Source organism: Adiantum capillus-veneris, chromosome 13 (genome assembly GCF_014529385.1).
Source record: "Adiantum capillus-veneris isolate H3 chromosome 13, ASM1452938v2, whole genome shotgun sequence".
Lineage (NCBI taxonomy): Eukaryota > Viridiplantae > Streptophyta > Polypodiopsida > Polypodiales > Pteridaceae > Adiantum > Adiantum capillus-veneris.
Window position 1 is genome coordinate 7,490,942 of NC_140943.1, and position 24,191 is coordinate 7,515,132.

At 44.8% G+C, this 24,191-nt stretch overlaps 1 protein-coding gene across 2 annotated transcripts in view; it reads left to right on the forward strand.

Annotated features, from left to right (window-relative positions):
• LOC147443564 (arginyl-tRNA--protein transferase 2-like) overlaps positions 1 to 24,191 on the forward strand; it is an 83,129-nt gene that overhangs the window by 54,110 nt on the left and 4,828 nt on the right. For both annotated transcript variants that reach the window (XM_086526381.1, XM_086526382.1), the window contains one exon: positions 30 to 1,238. In XM_086526381.1, the coding sequence (XP_086382507.1) occupies positions 30 to 1,238 (1,209 nt within the window). The remainder of the gene's footprint in view (positions 1 to 29; positions 1,239 to 24,191) is intronic.

Consider the following 24,191-nt stretch of genomic DNA (forward strand, 5'->3'; position numbering starts at 1 on the left):
GTTTTATTTTGAATTATTGATTTGTGCAGGTATTTGGATGGAGTCTACTCTAGCCCTTCTTCCGGGAGAAAGGAAACTGAATTGGCTGAAGAAGTAATGGACATTGATGTGAAGCCACATTATGAGAGGCTTAACACGAACATAGATATCAACCTTGCAACTCATTGCACAAAAGTCAGCAAATTGAATGAAGGCAAACAGAAGTGTGCAGACAGGGATTCAATTGCAGACATGTTGTGCACTAAAGTTGACCAAGCCATAAAAGAATGTATACTGCATGGGGAACTTCCTGATAATTTTAAGGTTTCAAACATAGTAGTCCAGACATTTCAGAAGCGACTCCCTCGAAGAGGTAGAAAATCATCAAACAATGAAATTAGTTATACCTCCAGTATTGCTTTCCCTTGTGCTGCAGCCCTTTTGAGACAGAGAAGTGACTGTAAATTCTTAAATCTCGCACATTCCCGAGGGGCAAACAATGTTGAGGGAAAAGCTACCATAAGTGACGTGGCTCCGTTGCTGGCTGAGAGGATTGCTTGTAGGTTGCAGACTTGTATGCTTGATAAATTCAGAGTCGAAGCCTATAAGGGCCATCTTAATTTCATATCAGATCATTCTGATTCTTCTATCAATACAAAGTTGTTTGCTACAAGCAACATCGCTGATGGGTTTGCTGATCCCAAGTCCAAGAAATCAACAGAAAAACCTCTTTTAAACCAAACCTGGCAACCCGTCAAAGAGGAGTGTGCTGTCAAGCATACGATCAAAATACGTACAACCAATTCAGTTTTTGATCGAGAAGAGTTTTCCTTGTACAGAAGATACCAAATTGCAATCCATAATGAGAACCCTGAAGATGTTACAGAACTCAGCTTTCGCAGATTCCTTGTGGATACACCATTAACTTTTGTCCCTGCTTCTCAAGAGGGAGGGGAGTTCTGGGGTTTTGGCTCCTTCCATCAGCAATACTTAATTGATGGACGACTCGTTGCAGTGGGAGTGATAGACATTTTACCGTCTTGTCTATCAAGTAATTACTTTTTTTGGGATCCAGATTTTGCTTTCTTATCTTTGGGAAGGTACTCTGCCTTGAAGGAGATTGAGTGGGTTCAAGAGGCAAAAAAATACTGTCCAACATTGGAATATTATTATCTTGGTCACTACATTCATTCCTGTCCAAAGATGCACTACAAAGTGACGTTTCGTCCGTCGGAGCTTCTTTGTCCAATTAGATTTCAGTAAGTTCCCAGTCTTTATCTGCTTTGCTTTCAGAATTTTTACAAACAAGTAGAGTCGAATTTTAGTGTGTCGTTTGTCTATTGCAAGCACGTGGTATTTGATTAGTGTTAAGTCTGCAATGAAACAAAGTGGGCCCCTTATACCTATGATTGTTTAAGACTTGAGTTGGTTTGTACTAAGCTGCAATACAGTTGAGAAAGTTGAAAATCTGAAGCAAAAGCTCACAACTCTGGTTGTGTTGAATAAGACCAAGCAAAAGGGCGCTTATGAAGAGTTAACTTTGGGGCTCGGTTTCTTCCCTGCTCGGCTACAGTTAACCGTCTGCTGCCTAACAGTCTCCTGGTGGGGTGCTGTGCTAGATATCTAGAAGAATTCATTGAGTTGTGTCTGTGGATCTGTCCAATCTGGTCCCTCACACTTTCTGTCTGGAGTATGCGCTCTCTCTGCTAATACATCTCTAAGAGGAAAAATGGCTCAGGTGTCTCTGGTCTTGAGTCATCTTGTTGACTGGAATGAAGCATCTGCCACCTCCAAATACAACATAGTACTTGACCCATATGCTGCTATAGTGTGTACGTCTATATACAAAGTGTGCCTTAGTCTTTGTCTGTATGCATAGGGGTTTCTCGTAGGGTACTAGATGCTTGGCCAGCGTTAATCTCTTGAGGATGGGAAGATACTTTGAGGGACTTAAATATCCATGAGGTGTGCTCTCTAGAAGAAGCTAGTGTGTGTCAACACCGAAAACTGATCTTTGTAGCATGCCACCTTAGTTTTAGATAGGGGTTTTCCTGGTGTCTTGTGTGCCCTATCTGAGTATCTCTATTGGAGCTCTTCTCAAGATGATGACTCCAGTCCTTCTACATTCCCATCGTGCATGTAGCCTGGCTACAATGCTCCGTGATAGAAGGATAGTCGACTTGGCAGTTGGGCTAGGTCTTAGCCCTGGCCTGACCTCCATGCATTGTCGAGCCTCTACACCCCCATTTGTATCGTGGTTGGTCCTTGGTTTGGAGTTGAGTCTGCTGCCAGCGTTTAGTTGAGCATTGAGTCCGTGGTTGACTATGTGAAACTTCTGTTCTTTGTCTATTAAGGCCTCAGATTCTTTGTGAGAATTTTGTGCATAATGCAGTTAGAGGCACCCACTCGGAGAGCATGTAGCACATCCCACTTTTCCTTCTTTATTTTGGCATGCCCGATGGGACATCAACGGAAGTCTCATTCAAGGTTGCTATAGATAGCTGGTAAAGCGAGGTGCTACTTGTCTTGTCAACTTGTTTTGGAGTTGGTCCGACTTGTCCATGATTGTCTAAGCTGGTGGACTAGGAACTCACCTCGAGTCAACTGGTCCAAGCAGGTCAACTCGTCTAAGTAGTCGATAAGAGCTCACCTACAATTTGACTGGTCTAAGCTGGTCGACTAGGCCAAGTTATTGACTTGTCTAAGCTAGTTGACTAGTCCAAGCTGGTGTATCTTGGAGTTGTCGACGGAGCTATCTATTAATGGACTTTATGAAGGCTGATCTAGAGTTATAGCGTTGTCTTGTACAGGCAAATGTGGAGTTTCGGCCTGTCTTTAAAGAGGGGTAGTAGGCTGATGATTCTGTTGCACCTTTGTACCAGGTTGTGGATTGTGGATGACAAGAGGGAGATTTCTTTCCTCCTAGAAGCGAAGGATGTTCTTTGATTTGTTTTCTTCTCCGTCCAAGGATGGAAGTTGCAGTTCAAGCTTTAGTGGACTCTTGTTCATCCAGTATGCAGCAGACTTAGTGCATATTATGGTGCATCTGTTGAAGTTGGCTTTGGTAGGCAGAGGGGAATTCATATATCTCTAGTACCACTTCTTGTATGATCATCCGGCTTCAGAAGATGAGGCCGAGCATTGAGTATGTGGTGCGAGATGCTTAGCCGACAATGACAACAGTTTGAGGAGGTTTTGTTGGAGTGTGGACTACTCCTATCTCCATGTTCTCTCCTCACTAACGATAGTGTGGCCCTACAGATTGGGTCTCTTTTATATTCTTTTGTGAGCCTATCAATATCAGTTGTAAGACATGTTTGCAACCTCTAATGGGCAGTATTCTTGATTTCCAACAACAGATTTGTCGAGATCATTCAAATGACAAGTTTTTGCACACAGTGTCAGTAACTAGTGGGGAGATCTTGTTCCTACTTCCGCAGCCAACAACATTTGCAGGTCCCTTCCGTACATACCTTGGAGAGCTCCAACCTTAGGGCAGCCCATTCTTATCTTCGTGGGTATGTTGGCGGGCCCCTAGGCAGTTCCCTTACTCTCACCTCGAGTATTGGTATTATGTTGTGTATTGGATATTGATTGCACAGTTGAGTGGGTATATTCTCTTCAGCACAAGCGGAAAGGACAAAGCTTTCATGGAGATCTTATGAGATATAGAGGCTTTTACAACCAAATGCTCCACAGACCGCAACCTGCGTTGCTTGGCTGTACGTTATTTGGGCTGTTAGGTTAGCTTGGGTTTGTCTCCAGAGCAGCAGACTGCTCCCCTCCTCCTCTTCATTAGGAGGAAGCTGCTTTATTGGAGCTCGGCACGGCTCTCTTTGGCTGGTAGAGTTGTAGTGGCCCACCCGGTGCTTTTAGCTACTATGTGTCACGTCTTGCTGGATCTTTTCGAGCTCCTGCATCAGCCAATTGGAGAGACTGATAAAGATTTTTTTTTGGGTCAGGGCGTGACACCCGGTTAGCCCGGGCCAAAGTGTCCTGGCAGGTCATCACCTTACCATGGAGGGCTGGGGATTATTGACCTAGCACAGCAAAGTAGGCCCTCCTTGGGAAGCTTGTGGTCAGAGGAGTTCTTCCAGGGGGGGAGCCCTAGAAGGAGCTGTTGCTACACCTGGTTCGTGGTCAAGTCCCTCATACAGGCGGCCCTTGGAGCCCGTCCATCAGGGGGATTTTTACAGAGATGCGTCGAGTTGGCTTGAGTAGGAGCTGGGAGGACCGCTTTGTTGCGAGCTTGCTTAGGTCCTGGGAGCAGCTGCGGAGTGGCCTGGAGCAGCACCAACCCACTTGCATGGAGCGCTTGAGGCAGCCTCTTGTTTGGAACCTCAAAGCTAGCACACAAAGAGGCCATTTGGTTGACAGCAGACCTCACGTTTCTTGGGGTCCCATGATAGAGGGCCAAGCCCGCACTTTCGGTGACTGGCTACAGTTTTCAGACCTTCCAGAGGAGGTTGAGAGCATCGAGCTATGAGGCATGTGGGGGTTGCAAAGCATGTGTCATATACCAGCTGAGTGGCATACCCCTCTTGAGGCAGGAGCTCCTAGATGGATGGGGGCCTCCACGCGTCTGGAGGTTCTCATTACGGTCAGGGCTTGCTCGGAGATAGTGCCCCACATGTTTTTCGAGATTCAGGGAGAGGGTCAGCTTCATAGAGTGTCAATAGAGGCATCACATGTTGCAGACTGCTGTTTTCAAAGGATTCGACTTGTGGGCATCTATGGGAGGACTTGTGGCATTGATCCTGACCCAGTAGATCTTAAGTCAGGACATTGGCGGCTTTGGGCTTGGAAGAGCCACCCTTTGGTACAAGTGCACTGGAACCCGGGAGAGTGGTTCTCTCTTTTCTTTCTCTCTCTCTCTCTCTCTCTCTCTCTCTCTGCCTCTCTCTACTTCATTGTCTTCAATTTAGTTTCTATTTTCAAGTGAAGTAAAGTAACTATGTGTTCGTGCGGAGTACTAGATCCGAGCTAAATCCTAAACACTTCCACTGCACTTGACATTGGTATCAGAGCTCTGTGTGCGCCTCCGCTTCGCAAATTGAAGGGAAGAACCACCAAGAACCCAAAGTACCTCTCTCAGTTTTTTCCTCGAGGAAGCTTCGTGTCCCGACCCCGACTTACTAGCCACTCCACCCTTAGTCCATCGCGCATCGGGGACGCTCCCGTCTTCATCGCTATGTCTCTAAACGAAGATCGACATCGGATATACGAAAATCCAGATCTTGAATATCAAGTTTTGCTTGCCTTGAAGGAGTTGGACCCCTAACCCTCTTTTGCATTCGCATTTGCATGTAGCATCCATCCACTTCTGTCGACAAGCAACCCTTGGAAATACCTCCAAGCACACTTACCTTTCATGTTCACCCACAATGTTTTCACGATAGGACTATTCGAGTGGTAGTACTTGGTCACAAGGCAGAGTGAGCATCAAGGGTGACAGTAGTAAGACTACCTAGTAACTCGTATGGTCAGTGTTTACATCGCAGCAGTATCTACATCCACAATATCCATACGTTTGGAGGAGTTTTCATCGGTTTATGCATCCACAAGCATCAAAAGCATTCAACATCAGAAGTACAGAAAGTATCCACAGGAAGAAGTTCGGCAGTTGTGTCTAACCTTTAAGAGGGGGGGATGTCACGTGCGCACTGCACTTGTGCCACGTGGACAAGCGCCTGCTACAGTCTAGCGTTAAGTCTTAGTTTAGCTTAGGACCTAGCCTGACACTTTGTGAGCCTCTAGCAGGACGTGCATGTTTAGGTAGGTGATAGTTGCATACCCTGTCACGTGGACGTGGCAACTGCTAACCTTAGTTGTTGGTTTCTTTCCGATGATTTTCGTTTAATTTTTGAGACCCTCTTTTTGAAGTTGCAAATGGCCGGACATTGTATGGCCAATGTGAAACAGTAGTTTCACTCGCAGACGGTAAGTTAGTCGTCACTGGAATTCGAGTAGTAAAAGGGTGTCTAGGCTCAATTTAAAGTCATTTAGGTCCCCTCGCCACGCTTAATAAGTTGGTGGATACTAGGCACAGTGCCAAGGTGGGGTCACCAAGAGAAAATCATGCGAGAACTGGACTACATTGCATTTTTGGATGCGGTCCTAGTGGTGAAAGATAGTCAGATGACCAGTGAGAGTCCAATGGAAGCATCTCCTAAAATTTAGGGCACTGCTATTTTGGGCCATGAAATCTGTTCGTGTCATTAGCTCCAGAATGACAAGAGGAACATTTTATTACTCTACGGCTAAGTCAACTAAGCAACCGATTGAAATATTTTTACACCGGAAGGTACCAAACGGGAAAACCATGCATGAGTGCCACTTGCCACATTTTTGGGCATTTTTCACCTTGAGAGAGAGAAGTGTTGAAATAAACGTGAGGGCTGCATTTTTCATCCGCATGGTGGATTGCTGCAGGTACCAAAGCTATTGTGTGCAAGCTTTCCCTCTCATGTACAGTGTAGTGCAAGAAGTGATGTCCTGCACACTCTACACTGCTCTCTCACCCCTCTGTGCAGTTATGTGATGCCCCACAAGAGGGCTCTTCATTTGACCTATGTACAATTGCGTGGTCTTATGCTTCTATGCCGAGGCAAGAGCCTCTTTGAGCTGGAACAGGAGTAGTTGACTGCTACTCCAAAAGCAGGCACTGGTGAGGGTGATAACCTCACCTTGCAGGTGCATTTTCAGTGCTGGTTATGTGCTGTTTTTGGACTGTTTTGCAGCCGTATGGATGCCAGAAGCATTGGAAACAGTGCCCCACTGTTAAAGGACAGTTCCTGGACTGTTTAGGGCGGAAAACAGGGTAAAAACAAGTAAATACAGTGAGCTGTAATTGCTGTTTATGGGCTGAAAACAGAAGGTTTACGTATTTGGAAGCGAGTTCCAGCAGGGGGATTTGTTCAGGGCGAGTCTCAGGGCCATTATGTTGCCGAAATTTTACTAGAACAGGTGTGATCTAGTTGGATACAGGTGAAGATCCTCAGGACTCTAGTTTTGTGACTTTACCCTCTAAAGGAATAAAGAAATACTGAAAGGGGCGCCAGTTTTTGGGGCCTACAGGTTGTCGGTGTCTACTCGGAGCATTCTAGCTTCCGAGCCGTGTGTGTTTGAAGTATCAATTCCTGTTACAGGTTTTTATTTGCAAAGTTTCTCTATGTTCTAAAGTTTTCGGTGAAAGCCAAAGTCTACCGCCCTACGGGCCGGTTTCATGGTTCCATTGTCGGGATAAATCACTTTTTCCTCAAGAAGTGAGCCTCGGTTGGTCTGGTGAAGACACAGAGTACAGGAAGGCGGGATTACACTATGGCCGACAAAGGGAAGGGTATTATGGAAGAGGGTTCCTCTTCGAAGGACAGGCAGGAAGTGTTCAAGGTTGGCGAGAGTTCACGGCCACGTCTGTCTGTACCTCCTGTTGATGTGAATGTTGCCTCAGTGCAGGGCTTTATGACTGGGCAACTCGAAGATGATGCGTTCAGGACTCAGTTGGTTGCCGTTGTGAATGTGTTTTCTCGACTGGTGCAGAACCCAAGGTTTATGGAGTTCTTGCAAGTGCCGCTAGTGCCACAGCAGACAAGGCAACTCACACAGCCAGTAGAGCCCGTTGAGGCTCAAGCCGGGTGATATTGTTTAGCGAGCGATGAAAATCAAGCGAGGGACAAAAGGCGAGCAAAGAAAAATGAAGAATAGGCACATTGACTTGATGTTTCTTGAAAATGCATGTCTTTGATATCCTGACCCTTGTGTGAAAGATGGAGCCAAGTGACATTTTTAAAACCTCTCTACATACACTTCATTGTGAATTAAAAGACCCTTTTCTTTCATAAACCTGTAACTTTTTTTTTTTATGACCCTCTTATATTTTAACGTTTTGAAAGAAAAAAACCACTCCGAGTGAACTCACATGTTGCACTTTCATATTTTGAGATGGACCCTCCGGATATATAGAAACTTATCTTCCTTGTATGATATATTTGTATGTAGGCACTATTGTGAATTGTTACCTTCCGCAAAAATATCTTACACCTTATCCAATTAAACTGAGAAATATTATCATAGCATACTCACTACCATTCCATGATCACTAGCTTTAAGTACGTATTCTGCCTATTCTAAGGGAGATCTTAAAATGAAAGAAAGTAATAGCCAAGATAAACATGACAATATACACATTAAGCACCATATCCCTATTCATTTCCTCTTCTGCATGTATATCCTCACATGTAGCACTTTCATCTATTGAGGTGGACCATCGGGCTGTAAAGAAACTTCTCTTTCTTGTATGCTATATTTGTATGTAAGCAGTATTGTAAATTGTTACCTTCCTTATATCTTTATTACATTGTATAAAACCATATCACACATACAAGACTAAGTTGTCCTTCACATGATCATTTTGTCATAGTAGTACTATTGTGGCCATTAGTCATTTTCTATGCAACTGTGCTTAACTCTTGAATGCATTAATAGACATTCTTATGTGTATTATATGGGCACAACAATATCTTACACCTTATCCAATTAAACTAAGTAGTATTATCATAATATACTCGGTACCATTCCATGATCACTAGCATTAAGTACTTAGTCTTCATATTCTAAGGGAGATCTTAAAATGAAAGAGAGAAACAACCAAGATAAACATGGCAATATATACATTAAGCACCATCTCCCTATTCATTTCCTTTCTCTATACATATATCCTTGTAATTCTAGCACAATTGTCATCCCTCTAACTATGCTAACATCCATGCTAAGGACTATTTACATGGATGCCCTATTTGGTTAATGTTCTTTTACTTTTATAACTCTAATAGTATGAAGTTTTTTCTTCAGTGGATATTGCTAAACTTTCAAGTTTCAAAGGATAGTTGATCAAAATTTATTGACTTGTTTAGAGCCCTGTTGACAATATTGATGCAAATATATTGTCCTTCGCATAACTTTGAGCTAGTGAAAAATGAATTCATGCAATCATCCTTTTTAGGGGAGAACAAGATGAAGAAAATTAAGTGGACAATCTGGTATATGGATATATGTTAATTCCATTAACAATCTAGAAAAGGAAATGGCCACTATGGTGATTTATTTATGCCATGCAAGCAGGCGTCATTCGAACTAGGGAATCATAGAAGGTTTTCCAAGAATGGTCAAGTCAAGTAGTGAAATTGTAAAGGGAATATATATGTGTCTCATGAGTTGCATGCTTAAAAAGTTGAGTTAGGATGGAAAGGAGATCTACTCATACAAGTATAGTAAAGCTTGTGAAATATAAGATAACTTTGCTCATTTACTATCTAAATAGGGTGCGAAGAAAATGTTAGATTTTGCAAATATATCCAAGTTTGAGATATGAATGCTCCTTTTTTTAAATCATGAGATAATAATTTGATTCACAAAAAGAACGTTGATCCTAGGCATCAAGTAGAGGAGTTGTAAAACTTGAATTATTTACTCCACTTTTGAATTATTTACTCGGTTTAGTATTATTGTCTTGAGATGCAATCAATGATTTTCTAGGTTGTGGCATGCAAAAGACGATCTTAGAGATACTCATGCCATTTGCCAAGCAAGAAGAAGAATGGAGATAAGGCACTAAAAGAGACGTTAGGTATAGAGGGCCACGAGGTTAAGTTATTGCTCTCATGTAGAAGATGGTGGTGATGTTATCGTGATATCATGGACTAGAAGGAAGGAACTTGATGTTGATGAGGCTATCATATCTCTATGTGGTAAGTGTTTCTCTCAAAGGTTTATTGTCCTCACCAAGGCCCACAAGATTGCGTTTCCAAATGCTAGTCAGAAGGGTTTGGTTTTGAAATTTGTTCTTGTAGAAAGAAAAAAAAATGTTTTTTCTTCACCAAGCCCGAGCACATAGCGTTTCAAAATGCAAGCTGAAAGAGGCCGGTGATTGGGGTAGGTTACAGCCCAAGTAGGTGCATGGTCGCAAGGCAGGTTACAACTCGAGGAGGTTAATTTGACTGGGCAGGTTATAGCCGGAGGAGGTGCATGGTCACAAGGCAACCTGGGAACATAGAGAAAGAGAAGAAGAGAAGAAGAGAAGAAGAGAAGAGAGATTTTAACGTCGTAGGAACACTCCCAAAAGACCCAAAGATCTGTGAGAGAGATAAGGCACTAAAAGAGATGTTAGGTATAGAGGGCCACGAGGTTAAGTTATTGCTCTCATGTAGAAGATGGCGGTGATGTTATCATGATATCATGGATTAGAAGGAAGGAACTTGATATTGATGAGGCTATCATATCTCTATGTGGTAAGTGTTTCTCTAGAAGGTTTATTGTCGTCACCAAGGCCCACAAGAATGCGTTTCCAAACGCTAGTCTAAAGGGTTTGGTTTAGAAATTTGTTATTGTAGAAAAAAAAAGAATGTTTTTTCTTCACCAAGCCCGAACACGTAGCGTTTCGAAATGCAAGTTGAAAGAGGCCGGTGATTGGGGAAGGTTATAGCCCGAGGAGGTGCATGGTTGCAAGGGAGGTTAAAACCCGAGGAGGTTAATTTGACTAGGCAGGTTATAGCCGGAGGAGGTGCATGGTCTCTTCTATCATAATAAGGAAAGGACTTGAAGAGGATCATAAGTTGAGTTGGCCATCTATTTTATGGTCTCTTTTGTGTTTTTCTATATAAATTTAATGATAATCGCCAAAATCTAGCTGGATTGTTTTACCTAGTATACCATGTCAAGTAACCTCTCTCCACATGGGCTCTCACTGGACCATACCATAAAACATAATTGAATTTGGTTTGAAATCCAGTTAAGTTCACGAGATAGAAGGTAGGATGTAAAATCTCTACACACCAAACCGTTATATGAAGCATTTCAAGTGTTTGAAAGCCCATTTGAGCTCTATAGAAACAATGTACTATGCACAAAATGTATGTGCAAAAATGTGTTTATTTTCTCTATCCCTTGCTTTCTTTGCTTGCTTTTTATCCCTCGCTCGTTTTTCATTGCTCGTTAAATGATAACACCCGCTCAAGCCCAAGTACTTCATGCGTCCCAGCAAGATAGAGAGCACTCACATGTTGCGGAGTCAGGGGCTCCATGACAAGTTCCTTCTGTCCATGAACAGGTGGTTAGGACACCTATTCTACAGGCTTTGCCAGTTCAGCTCGCCACCTTTCCAAGCCCGCATGGTGCGTTACAGGGACAAGGAACCAGTTTCCAGGCAATGCATCAGGTTTTTCCACCACCCACGGTACATCCTGGGTATTTCGGGGGTGGATTTGTGTTCCAAAGTATTGCTGGTTATGCGCTTGGAAACCAGCATTATATGCCAGGAACAATGTTTGGGGGTATGCAAGGCATGATGCCAAACCCCATGTATGGTAGCATTGGCATGCATCAAGGCTTTCAGAGCAACCAAGGCCACTTTGAGGTGCCACAAGGTAATTTTGGCATGGCTGGTTTTTTTGGACAGCAGCCAGATATGGCACCTATGACGCAAAATGTCAATGGCCAAGACGTGCCGATGATCCCTATCACAGTGCCCATGTTGCAGGCAATTCCCTATGACAATTTGGGGGCATTGGAGAAACCAAAAGCATACAAAGAAGGTCGTGCAACTGTTAAGTTTGAAACTTTCAGCGGCTTTGAGGATAAGACGAAGGCTCTCACTTTCCTCCAACAATTTTATACAGCTTATGCAAGGGGGAGTTTTACAGAGGCCTCCAAGGTCAAGAAAGCTGCCACCTCTTGAAAGGCAATGCGCTTACATGGTGGACGACCCTCTTGATGCAAGGACACGCACCTGCCACATGGGTATACTTCGCAAATGTTTGCGTGGATGTCAAATGAATTTGAAGTCGACGTCATGACGGATTGGCACCAACTCACTGCGGCTTCTTGCAGAGCCTCCAGGAGAACAATCGGAGGTTTTGTAAATCATTGCTCTCAGTAACCTCCTACAGGTTCGTGCCATTGACAGAGCAGATAGAGAAGTATTGTTGTGGGTTGCCTAAAGGGCTTCGAGATTACTATACAAAGAACAAAGCGACTACCCTCACTCAACTTATGGAAGTTGCTAACACGGGTCTTGCCTTGTTGAAGGGAGAGGACAGTGGATTTCCGGGCAACGTAAAAGGGGGGCAGCAAAAGAAAAATGCAGCAAAGAAGCCCTTTGCAAAAGCGGCTCCTAAAGCATCATAAGGGTCAGAAAAGGACAACAAGGATAAGGACTCAGTGGGGACTTTTGGAGGGCAGGCAAAGAAGCCAAAAAGGAAGCCTTTTTTGTGCAAGTCACTCGAGGAAAAGAAGGTCTTGATGGTTGATAATAAATGCTTTATATGCGAGCAGCCTGGTCACTTTGCTGCAGATTGTCCACAAAGGAAAAGGCTAGCTGATTTGGATGATAAAGAAGATAAGAAAGGAAAGAAGCCTAAGCCCACGGAAGGTTTGGTGCCAGATATGGTGGGTGACAGGCCAAGCACAGATGCCAGCGAGTTATGGAGAGCATGGGGTGAAGTCAGAGATCAGACGGCACTCATCTTCTTTGATCCAGGTGCCAAAGCAAACTTTATTTCACCAGAGTTAGCTATGAAGCTGGGCATCAGAGCTGAAGAGATGGGTACGCGGCAGAGGCAGGGTTGGCATGTCCTTACCACTCAGAGTGTGTTACTCCCATCATTGGAAAGCTGTGTCTGCATATTCAGTCGTATGTGGACACAGAAGAATTTTACTGCCGTTGGAAGGGTGCGATGCGGTACTGGGAATTTTGTGGATGTTCCGAACACATGGCCTGCTGGATGTCTCGAAAGAAAGCCAAAAAGCATGGCAAAAAGCAGAAGAAAAGCACTGATTTCCCTGGATATTTGGGTCGTTAGTCGACTTTTGATAAGGCAAAGAAACAGAAGAAGCGTGTTCGATTTGAAGGAGTACCCAGTTCTTCTTCTTCTTCTTCTTCTTCTGACAATTCTTCTAGCTCTTCAGATTCGAGCGAAGAAGACAGAAAAGGTAAAAAGCGAAGCAAGAAACAAAGCTTCGGAAAGGGCAAGAAAAAGGCAAAGAAGGCTAAATCTCGCCCAGAGCCTGACAGTTCTATTGAGGACTCGTCTACAGACAGCTCAGATTTTGATGATGGAAACTTCTATGCGAACAAGAAGAATTTTTACAAAGCCAACCAATATGACTTTCTCGAAGATAAAAGCAAGTAAGTCCGAGAGTTTAAGGAAGGTGGCCACTCGATCAAGTTTGATACTTTTTCAAGATACTCAGATGCTTCGAAGACTTTGTCTTTTATTCAGCAGTTTGACATCGCTTTTGCGGGAGGACGCTATTCAGAGCACTCCAAGATTCGGAGAGCTACCTCTTACCTTAAGGGGAATGCTCGTACTTGGTGGTTCACGCTTCTTTTAAACAAGACTGCGCCAGTTAAATGACTGAAATTTAAAAAGCTTTTTATTTCTTCTTGGTTGACGTAAGAATATGAACGAGACATAGGAGCTGCTTGGAACCATCTTCGGATGACCAAGAAAGATACAATCAATGCTTATTGTGAAAGATTCTGGAGCTCTTTTCTACCCGCCTCTTCATTCAAGAAGATCTCGTTCAGAGAACAGATTGAGCAGTTCACCTTGGGTCTACCTACAGAGATCCGAGATCACTGCTTGGAGCTTAAGTCAGCTTCTATTCAGGAGTTGATGAGTCATGCGAAGCGGGGCTTTGCCATTCACTCTGGCAGTCTGACTTACCCCACAGATGAGAACATGACACAACGAGCCGAACAGACTTTTGGGAATGAAAGTAGAAAGAAAAAGAGCAACCCAGAGAAAAAGGATGCACGACCCAAGCTTACTCCTCAGGAGCGAGCTCGATTCATCAAGGAGGGGAAGTGCTTTGGATGCGGGGAACAGGGACACATCTCCGCGAAGTGATTTAAAAAGGCACAGAAAGAATAGAATGATAAGGACGACGACAGGCTTGAGAGTTCGAGAGCAGCTGAGGAACGTGGACGAAAAGGCAAGATGAAAACAAGACTGGTTCCAGATTGTGTGGGTACCGATCCCGACACCATGGATGAGAGTACAGAACTTTGCCGAGCTTGGGGCAAAGTGAAAGATCGAGAGGCCTTGATTTTCTTTGATGGAGGAGCCAAGGTCAACTTCATTTCACCGAAATTGGCGGTGCAGCTCGAGATTACTCCCAATCGGATGGGACCACTTGCAAAGGCAGTTCTAGCGGCACCCGACAGGGGCAGGGACGTAGCCATTACACCTGTCATTGGCAAACTTTGGTTGCATTGTGAGGGGTATTTGGGGCATGAGGACTTCTTCATAATTCCTTTGGAGGGTTGTGATGTTCTCTTAGGGATTCCCTGGTACCACAAGAACAACGCCGTGGTCGATTATCGGGCGAGAAAAGCGACTTTGACTACAGAAAAGGGCAGAACAATTGTACTTGATATTAAACTGAAGGGCGAGTCTGTCCCTATTGTATCGGCTTCGGCCATTTCAAAATTAATGAAATCCAGTCTGTTTGTTTACTCGATCTTTATGAAAGAATTGAGCGATAAGGATAGGGCAAATATGTCTAAACTTGATAAAGACGCCGAGATTTTCTCCACTCTCACGCCGATTGCTTCTCAGAGGGCCTACCAGGAGAGTTACCACTTGCTCGTCCTGAAGATCATACCATAGATTTGATACCAGGAAGCACACCACCAAACCGGCCACCTTACCGTGTGAGCCGAGCACAGAATGAAGAGATTATGAACCAAGTGAAAGACCTCTTGGAAAAGGGTCTTGTCCAGCCTAGTACTTCACCGTATTGCTCTCCAGTGTTGTTGGTTTTGAAGAAAGACGGATCTTGGAGGATGTGCATCGATTATAGAGCTCTCAACAAAATCACCATCAAAAACAGATTTCCGATTCCTAGGATTGATGATATACTCGATAGGTTACAGGGATCCTCGTGTTTTAGCAGGATTGACTTGAAGAGTGGATATCATCAGATCAGAATCGCATCGGGAGACGTCTACAATACAGCCTTTCGGACTACTTTTGGGTTATTTGAGTTTTTGGTGATGCCTTTGGGCTTAACCAATGCTCCTTCGACATTTAACCGGATGATGGACATGATTTTTCAAGAGTACAGACTATTTGTTGGCACTTTCTTTGACGACATCATTGTTTTCTCCAAGAATGAGGCAGAACACAGAGATCATTTGCTTCAAGTCTTTTAGGCATTACGAGACCACAAGTTAGTGATTAATGCAAAGAAAAGTGAATTTTTCCTACTAGAGATACACTTTTTGGGACACATTGTCTCAGCAGCTGGAGTGCAAATGGACCCGGCCAAGATAGAGACTATCCGTGATTGGCCCGATTTGAAGAATGTCCATGAAGTTAGAAGCTTCTTGGGACTGTGTTCGTACTATAGGCGGTTCATACGAAAGTTTGCAGAGGTTGCTTCTTGGGACTGTGTTCGTACTATAGGCGGTTCATACGAAAGTTTGCAGAGGTTGCTTCCCCTTTGCATATCTTGACACAGAAAGGAGTCCCTTTCTCGTGGGGATCCACAAAGGTAACTGCCTTTTAGACATTGAAAGAGAAATTGACTACGGGACCAGTTTTGACTTTGCCGGACTTGCAAAAGCCATTTGAAGTATATTGTGATGCTTGTGGTCGTAATCTGGGTGCGGTCTTGATGCAAGAAGGCCATGTCATTGCTTACGAGAGCCGATTGTTCTCTAGGCCGGAGATGACAACACATATATATGAGAAAGAGCTTTTGGCGGTTATCCATGCTCTTACTCAGTGGCGGCATTACCTACTCGGAGTGGATTTTACTGTCTTTACAGACCATCAGAGTTTGCGCTACTTCTTGTCACAGAAGCAGCTTTCGGAAAAGTAGATGCGAGTGAGACTGTTTGTGGCCCAAATCTTCAGATTACATGGCATGCCTGAGACGATTGTCTCCGACAGAGACCCCAGATTTACGAGTTTGTTTTGGAAGGCAATTTGGGAGAACATTGGCACCCGGTTGTAGTTCTCGTCATCGTTTCACCCGCAGACTGATGGGCAATCTGAGATTGCAAATTCAGTGATTCTAGATCTATTGAAGTCATATCTCTGATCAGAAGACTCAATGGGAAAAGTACTTACCTTTGGTGGAATTTGCCTACAATAACACGATACACTCTTCGACAGGGAAGGCGCCATTTGAGATTGTTGAAGGTGTTGCGAAGGTTCCACCCTTCCTATGCACGAAAGATAAGATCTTTAAAGCGTATATTCAATATACGCGAGATTTGGATACGGCTTTTGCCAAGGTTCGCGAGACTTTGCAGAAGTCTCAAGAACGACAGAAAAAGGCAACGGATCGCCATCGTCGCGACATGAAATTGAAGGAGGATGATTGGGTGCTCTTACGTTTTGAGAAGGCACGCCTACGAAAGAAAAAGGGAAAGGAGAGTCTTTTTCCAAAGCTTAGTATGCGATACTACGGACCTTTCTATATCAGTGAAAAGATAAATGATGTCTCCTTTCGATTGAAACTGCCAGGTACTTGGAGGATTCACAATGCATTCCATGTGAGTCTCTTGAAACCTTTTTAACGGTGATGTGCCTGATGATGGGGAGCCTGATGAGCAACCCGAAGTGGAAGAAAACGGGGAGATCCTTGTTCTTGAACAGATTTTGGCAGATAAGGATACGAAGAATAAAGGTAAAGTCTGAAGGCGGTTCTTGGTTAAGTTCAAGAACTATCTTGCATTGGATGTGAAGTGGATGGAGGAGGAGGGCCTAGCAGATACTCCTCAGATTGTGAAACTTTACCTCGATGCTTTTGGTTTAGCATAGTCTATTCCAAACGGAATCAAGAATTAGCTTGGCCGCAGATCTGGTGCAGTGGGATGCACAAGAGGGGAGTCGCTACGCTCCTTTGTCAACAGATGCCTTGATTTAGATATTAGAGTCACTGATGTCTCTTTGAGCTTCAGGGATACTGAAAGCTGACAGTATTCTGCTGTATGACTTTAATGAAATGGAATTCTTGATTTTGATACTGATTTGTTCTTGACTTCTCTTAAGTGCAGGAACTGATAGAGGAAATGACTGCAGCATTTTGGTATGATTGATCTCAAATACATATGCTTGCAATAGGGGTTAGTCAATCGGACATCGATGAGGTCCCGATTGGACCTAGATGTGATTGCTAGCTACGTTGCCGATAAATCATGGTTTAAGATCCGAATGAATGTTGAATGTCATGTGATGTCTGGTGATGTCCTCTGATGTCGTGTGATGTGACTGTCGATTTGGTACATGTGCTAGATGTGTGTTCCTAGTACGTAGGTACTAACAGTCAGTGTTTGCTAAGACGGTTTATGGCTTTTGTCGGTTTTGCAGGCGTAATCGCGGTCGATTACAATGCTTTCAAGAGGGGGGTATGTCACAAAGTGATGACGTGGCTACCGACAACAAAAACCCTAATTTTTGCTAGAAACCCTAACTGTTGGCTGAAACCCAAAGTGGCTGAAAACCCTAAATTTTGGCCCCAGTGCCACGTGGCAGCAGTGTATGGAGGATTCCGAAATTTGCAGCGGAAAAAACGGAGCTGGAAGAAAAGCAGCTAGCGACGTATTCTTGCTGGCTTTTTGCTACGCTTTGAGAGAAAGAGAGAACATGCTTTATTTTACTTGCTCTCATTGAGAGAGAGATAGAAACTGTTTTTGCTTTCAAGCTTTTGGGGCTCTGCTTTTGGGCATCCCTTGTAACCTTTTTATATGCGGTGAGGGCCTCACTTCTCAGAGCATCTGGACGCAGAGTCTGAGAGTGAACCCCTAACCGCTCTTGTACTCTGACATTGATTTTTTAATACATAAAGAAATACCGAAAGGGGCGCCGGTCTTTGGGGCCAATATCTCTAGGTACGGAACTCCACCGGGCCAGTGCAAATCTATTGTGATCTGTGAATTGTTTTGAAGTGGTTATTTGGTGCTGTCACGATTGATTCTTGACTTGGAGTGTCCAAGTCTATTACACTAATCAGTCACCTAAAGAGCGCGCTGGACCCGTTGCCATGGGACCCCAGGAAACATGAGGCCAACTACCAACCAGGGGGCCTCTCTGAGTGCTAACCATGGGGTTCCAAACAAGGCCTCTGTGGAAGTAGGTTGTCGCTCCTCCAGGCCTCGCCGCAAGTGCTCCCAAGATCGAAGCAAACTCACAGCGAAGCAGTCCTCCAGTCTCTTGCTCAAACCAACTCTGCGCATCTCTGTGAAGATCCATCTGGTCGAAGGTCGCCAGGGGCCTCCAACCTGAGGCACCCTAGCACGAAGCCGCTGTAACAAGAACTCCTTCCAGGGATTCTCACCTGGAAGAAGTCCTTTGACTATGAACTTCCCAAGAAGGGCTCTGCTCTGCTGTGCTGGGTCAATGATCCCAAGCCCTCCCTGTGAACAAGGAAGAGTGATGCCTTGCCAAGCCACTTTGGCTCGAGCTATTTGAGTGTGACGTCCTGACCAAAGAAAGTTCCTGATCAGCCTCTCTACCTGGCTGATACAAGAACTCGAGAAGATCCAGCAAGAAGTGATGTACCACATAGTCGCCAACAACACCTGGTTGGCCACTACTACTCTGCCAGCCAAAGAAAGTCGTGTTGAGCTCCAGTGTAACAACTTCCTCCTGATAGACAGGAGGAGGGGAGCGATCTGCTGCTCGGGAGACAAGTCCAAACCAACTTGACAGCCCAAGTACCGAACTGCAGTCCCTGGGGGAATCCACCTAAAACCCTCTCTTGGCATCCAATCGGGCACAGGAGCACTACCAACCGAGAAAGCCACCGTCTTTCTCCAGTTGATCAGTGTGGCAGATGCACAACAGAAGGTCTCCAAAGCCTGCTCACACCTGTGAAGGTTGGCCTCTTGGCCATCTAAGTACAAGGCTGAGTCGTCGGCAAACTCAGTGTCCAGTAGCTCATCTCCCCGAATAGGGAGTGCTAAGCCCTGTAGACCAACCTGCTGCGACACCAAAAACCTGCTCATCGCCTCCGCATAGAACATAAAGAGGAAGGGGCAAAGCATCATCTTGCTCTGTCTACTCTTTGGTAGGACCGGCGTGCTTTCAGAAAGCATACGCCTGGAGCTCTGATACCACTGTCACGGGGACGGGCACCATGTGCCAACGGAAAAGAATAGATTGAATAGCTTTAAGCACGTCAAATAACAATTGAATTAAAAGAGATAGATGACACATGAGACGGGGAGTGGCGGAGTACCACCCCCGAGAGAGAGCATTGGGCCCGAACGCTTGCGTCCCTTTCGGTATTTCTTTATTATTGCTGAGTCGCAAAGTACAACAGTCGAGGAGCACCTCCTCTGCAATGTGCGCGTGAAAGAGTACCAGAGAGGACCCCCAAGGCTCATATTTAAAGGCCCAAAGCATAAGAGCATTAAATATGAAAAGTTGACCCCAAAAAAACAATTTCCTAAAATTTCGGGATTTCTCTAAAAATCCGTTGCGAACTCCGAGATGTCCGTACAGGCGCTACGTCATCATGTTTTGAGGTTATAAACTTGTATGGAATCGTTTTGTGCGCTTCAAACAAGTTTTCTTTGACTTTTAGGATTTTCACCGATCTGTGAGTTGGTCGGGGATTCCTCCTGTTTCTTCTTCTTCTAGGTTTTAGGCCCCTCGGCCGGGATCTATTTCATTGGTCAGATATTGGTGGGAACTCTTCTTAAAAAATAGGCCACTCGGCAAGACTTTATAAGTTGGTAGAACATCTTTTGTTGATTCTACTTCTTTTGCTGCTTCTTCTTAGGGTTTAGGCCCCTCGGTGGGGATGTGCAGGTTGACTTTGCTCTTTAGTGGTAGGACACGTCAGCAATTTGTGACATGTGTTGACAAACTTTTGATGTGGGCGGAAGATCGATCCATCATCCTATTGAACGTAGCACAAGCATTTGTAAGACCGAACGGCTTCACTAAGAATCAGTGTGACAGGAAATGTTTCGGGGTTTCGTGCGTTTTGGGGTTTCGAGGTTTCTGAAACGTTTCATTTCGGGGCTCAAAGAAAGCGGAAAACATGTTTCGTTCTACATGTATGTACCTATAATTATACATTGAATATACGTTTAAATTTACCTATCAAAACATGTGAAATACCAAAATCTGGATGTGAGACTTGAGTCACGAGTAAACAAGGTATCAATTTTGTGAAGCGGCCTGGCCCAAATGGGTGGTTTAAGGTCAACTGGTCAAAAGGGGGCCAAAAAAAAAAAGTCGACTTGTTTTGCCCGTTTGCCGAAACGTTTCGGCCATTTCGCCGTTTCGGGGTTTCAGAGGGGCGAAACGCGTTTTTATGTCACACTGCTAAGAATCATACAGACCAAATGTCTTCCTAAACGCAGTCTTGTGCACATCCTCTACCTGATACAAATCTGATGGTACCCACTCTGCAGGTCTATCTTGCCAAAAGTTGCAGCGCCCTCTAATCGGTCAAGAATATCATCAATCCTTGGGATAGGAAACCTGTGCTTGATGGTATTCTTATTCAACGCATGGTAGTCAATACACATGCGCCAAGAGTCATCCTTCTTCTGCACTAGAAGCACTGGGGAGCAAAAGGGTGAAGAACTAGGTTGAATCAACCCTTTTGTTAACAGTTCCTCTCCTTGGCCCATAATCTCTTTCTGCTGAGCCACACTAACCCTCTAGGGAGGCCTATTTGGTGGGCTACAACCTGGCACCAAATCTATGGCATGATCCTCAGGCCTCTCCGGTGGCAACTGAGACGGTAATGAATCAGACAAACAGTCACGAAACTCTCGCAAACGTGTTGACCCTTCTTTATCTAACATAGATAAATTTGACTAACAATTATCTGAAACATCACGTGCAAAAATCAAGTACGTAGAAAGATGATTCTTAATCACAGAAGTGATAGCCAAAGCAGATACAATAAGGACAGACTCCCTTTTAAGCTTTACATCAAGGATGTGAGTTTTGCCCCTTTGCTGAAGGGTCATCTTCTTGTTGAAGACATCTAGCACTCCATGTATATGGAACATCCATGGGATTCCCAACAGCGCATCGCACCCTTCCAGTGGCATGATATAAAATTCCTCTATGTCCACCTATGACTGAATATGCAGATGCAGCTTTCTAATGATAGGCGTAACACACTCTGAGTGGCCAGGACATGCCAACCCTTCCTCTGCTGTGTACTCCACCTCTTCAGCTTTGATGCCCAACTTGATAGCCAACTCTGGTGAGTTAAAGTTTGCTTTAGCACTTGGATCAAAGAAGATAAGTACTGTCTGGTCTCTGACCTTACCCCCCGCTCTGCATACCTCATTGGCATCTGAGTTTGGCCTATCACCCACCATATCTGGCACTAACCCGGCCGTGGGTTTAGGCTTCTTACCTTTCCTGTCCTCTTTGTCCTCTGAGTTAGTTGGCCTCCTCCTCTGGGGACAATCTGCAGCAAAATGGCTAGGCTGCTTGCATATAAAGCATTTGTTCTCAGCCATTAAAGCCTTGTTTTCCTTGAACGACTTGTTTTCTTAGCCTGTCCTTCAGACGTCTCGGCTGAGTCCTTAGCTTTCCCTGTCTTTTCTGACCCCTGGGATACTTCAGGAGTCACTTTCACAACAGGCTTCTTTGCTGAATTTTTCTTTTGCTGACCGCCTTTCAGGTTACCCTGAAACCCACTGTCCTCTCCCTTCAATAAGGCATGACCAATGTTGGCAACTTCCATAAGCTGAGATACGGTATCCACTCTGTTCTTTGTATAGTAGTCTCGTAGCCCTTTAGGCAGCCCACAACAATACTTCTGAATTTGCTATGTCAGTGGCTCAAATCTATAGGAGGTTACTGAGAGCAACGCTTTACAGAACCTCCGATTGTACTCTTGTAGGCTCTTGCAAGTGGCCGCAATAAGTTGGTGCCAATCGTCATGACATTGGCTTCAAATTCCTGTCCTCACATCAACAGTGTTGTCCACCATGTAAGGGCATTGCCTTTCAAGAAAGTGGCAGCTTTCTTGACTTTGGAGACCTTTGTATAATTCCCCCCTGCCTAAGCTGTATCAAACTGCTGGAAGAAAGTAAGAGCCTTTGTCTTATCCTCAAAGCCGCTGAACGTATCAAACTTCACAAGTGCACCACCTTCTTTGTATGCTTTTGGATTTTTCAGTGCTCCCAGTATCAGGCAAGCCCTCACACATGGCACGGTTAAACATAATTGCTAGTATATCTCTGGCATTCATGAAATGCTCAGCCACTAAGCCATCATGAGCATATGCTCTCCTAGTCCTCATCTTGTCAATGGCCTTCTTCACCATCTCAACGTTGAAAAAAGCACATGTATGTGGGCATGGATTGGGGGGGTTGGGAAGGGGCGGCTGTCCAGGAACTGTGTACAACGATGACGCGTACTGACCCCAAGTCTCTGTAGAGGTAATGGCAGAGGGGGGGGGGGGGGGTTGACTGCTCATGAAAGAGCCGCCATGCCTCACGTGAGCCTGACTCAAGAATAGCTGGTATAGATCCTGCGCGTGCGCGAGAGAGAGAGAGAGAGAGAGAGAGAGAGAGAGAGAGAGAGAGAGAGAGAGAGAGAGAGAGAGAGAGAGAGAGAGAGAGAGAGAGAGAGAGAGAGAGAGAGAGATGAAATGAAATGTTATATTAACGTCTTCCAAAGGCCAGAATGACCTAGGAGACCAAACTGATACAAAAGTGGTGAATCTGTTACAATGTCTGGGTACCTTAGGACTAAAGTACTAAGTGTGAAAAGTGTGAAAGTGCGAAAATAAATGTGAAAAACTAAATACAAAGTATTAAATAAACTTCTTAGGAGCATTCTGGGTGTCTGGCTAGAATGCTTTTAATCCTTTGTTGTAGTCTCCTCCGGTGAAGTGTGCTTCTATATCTTGGTCGTGGTCGTCTCGATTTCCTAAGCTCAATCGCTCTGTCAATTAGGGTGCCTTTGGTATGAATGTGGGTACTCCTTTGTGCTGGCTGCTGGCCTCTTGCTTCTCCTTCCACTCCTGCTTCTCTCGATCCGAAGAAATCTGTGATCTGCCTTTGAGGCTGTATTGCTCTTTGTCTTCTCACTAGATTATCCCTGTGCCGATGTAGTTCCAGTAGGTACAAGCCTCAGCATCTTTGATCTTGGTATTGCATGATTCTATCTAGAGGTCCAAAGCCTTCTTTAAATAGGCAATGGAAATGCCCACGTATCTCATAGTATACTGTGCAGTGGCATATGTAGTGTAATTCTGTCTCCGGCTCCATTCCGCATAACTTGCAAATTCTGCTCTCAGGTGGGATTCCCCTAAATCTGCCAAATTCAATTTCCAACTGGTGAGTGAGAGAGAGAGAGAGAGAGAGAGAGAGAGAGAGAGAGAGAGAGAGAGAGTGTCTCAACGCAGCACGAGGGAGTTCCGAGCCAAGATGCATTGGCCCCAAAGACTGGCGTCCCTTTCAATATTTCTTTATTATTACTCTTCGCAAAGTCCAACTCTCTTCGAGACTCTGTGTCTAGATGCTCTTAGAAGAGTGGCCCTTTGACCATTTATAAACGTACAAGGGATGCCCAAAAGCACTTAAGCCCAAAACCTTTTGCTCTCAAAAAGCATCACTAGGTTGACTAGAGCATACACAACTTTGGGAGATTTGGAGAGGATGTGTTCACAAGTTCAATTCCAAGAGCCTCGCGCCAAGCTGTGGCTTTTTGATACTCCGGTTGCCTCACCTATGGTATATGGAGCACAGATATGGGGACCCTCAATAGATTGTCATAGTGGTTAGCATGGATGTACAGATGGATGGCGAGACATGGAGAGGCGACTTATCTCCATGATCTCTGGGATGATCAAGGCTAAGGCCTTGGTTCCCCATGCGATCATCCGGGCAGAGCTGGCCGCCCCTCGTGTGGTGGTGGAGGCTCTTACGAGATCAATGGCGTTCATATTTAGCTCATGGGAGCTCTCACAAGATGGTTATGCTTGGTTGACTCTGGATGGCGAGACATAGAGAGGCCATTTATCTCCATGATCTTTAGGATGATCAAGGCTAAGGCCTCGGTTCCCCATGCGATCATCCGAGGAGAACTGGCCGCCACTCTTGTGGTGGTGGAGGCTCTTACAAGATCAATGGCATTCATGTATAGCTTATGGAAGCTCCCACGAGATGGTCATGCTCGGCTGGCTGTGGAGTCCTCGCGGCACTTGACCGCACA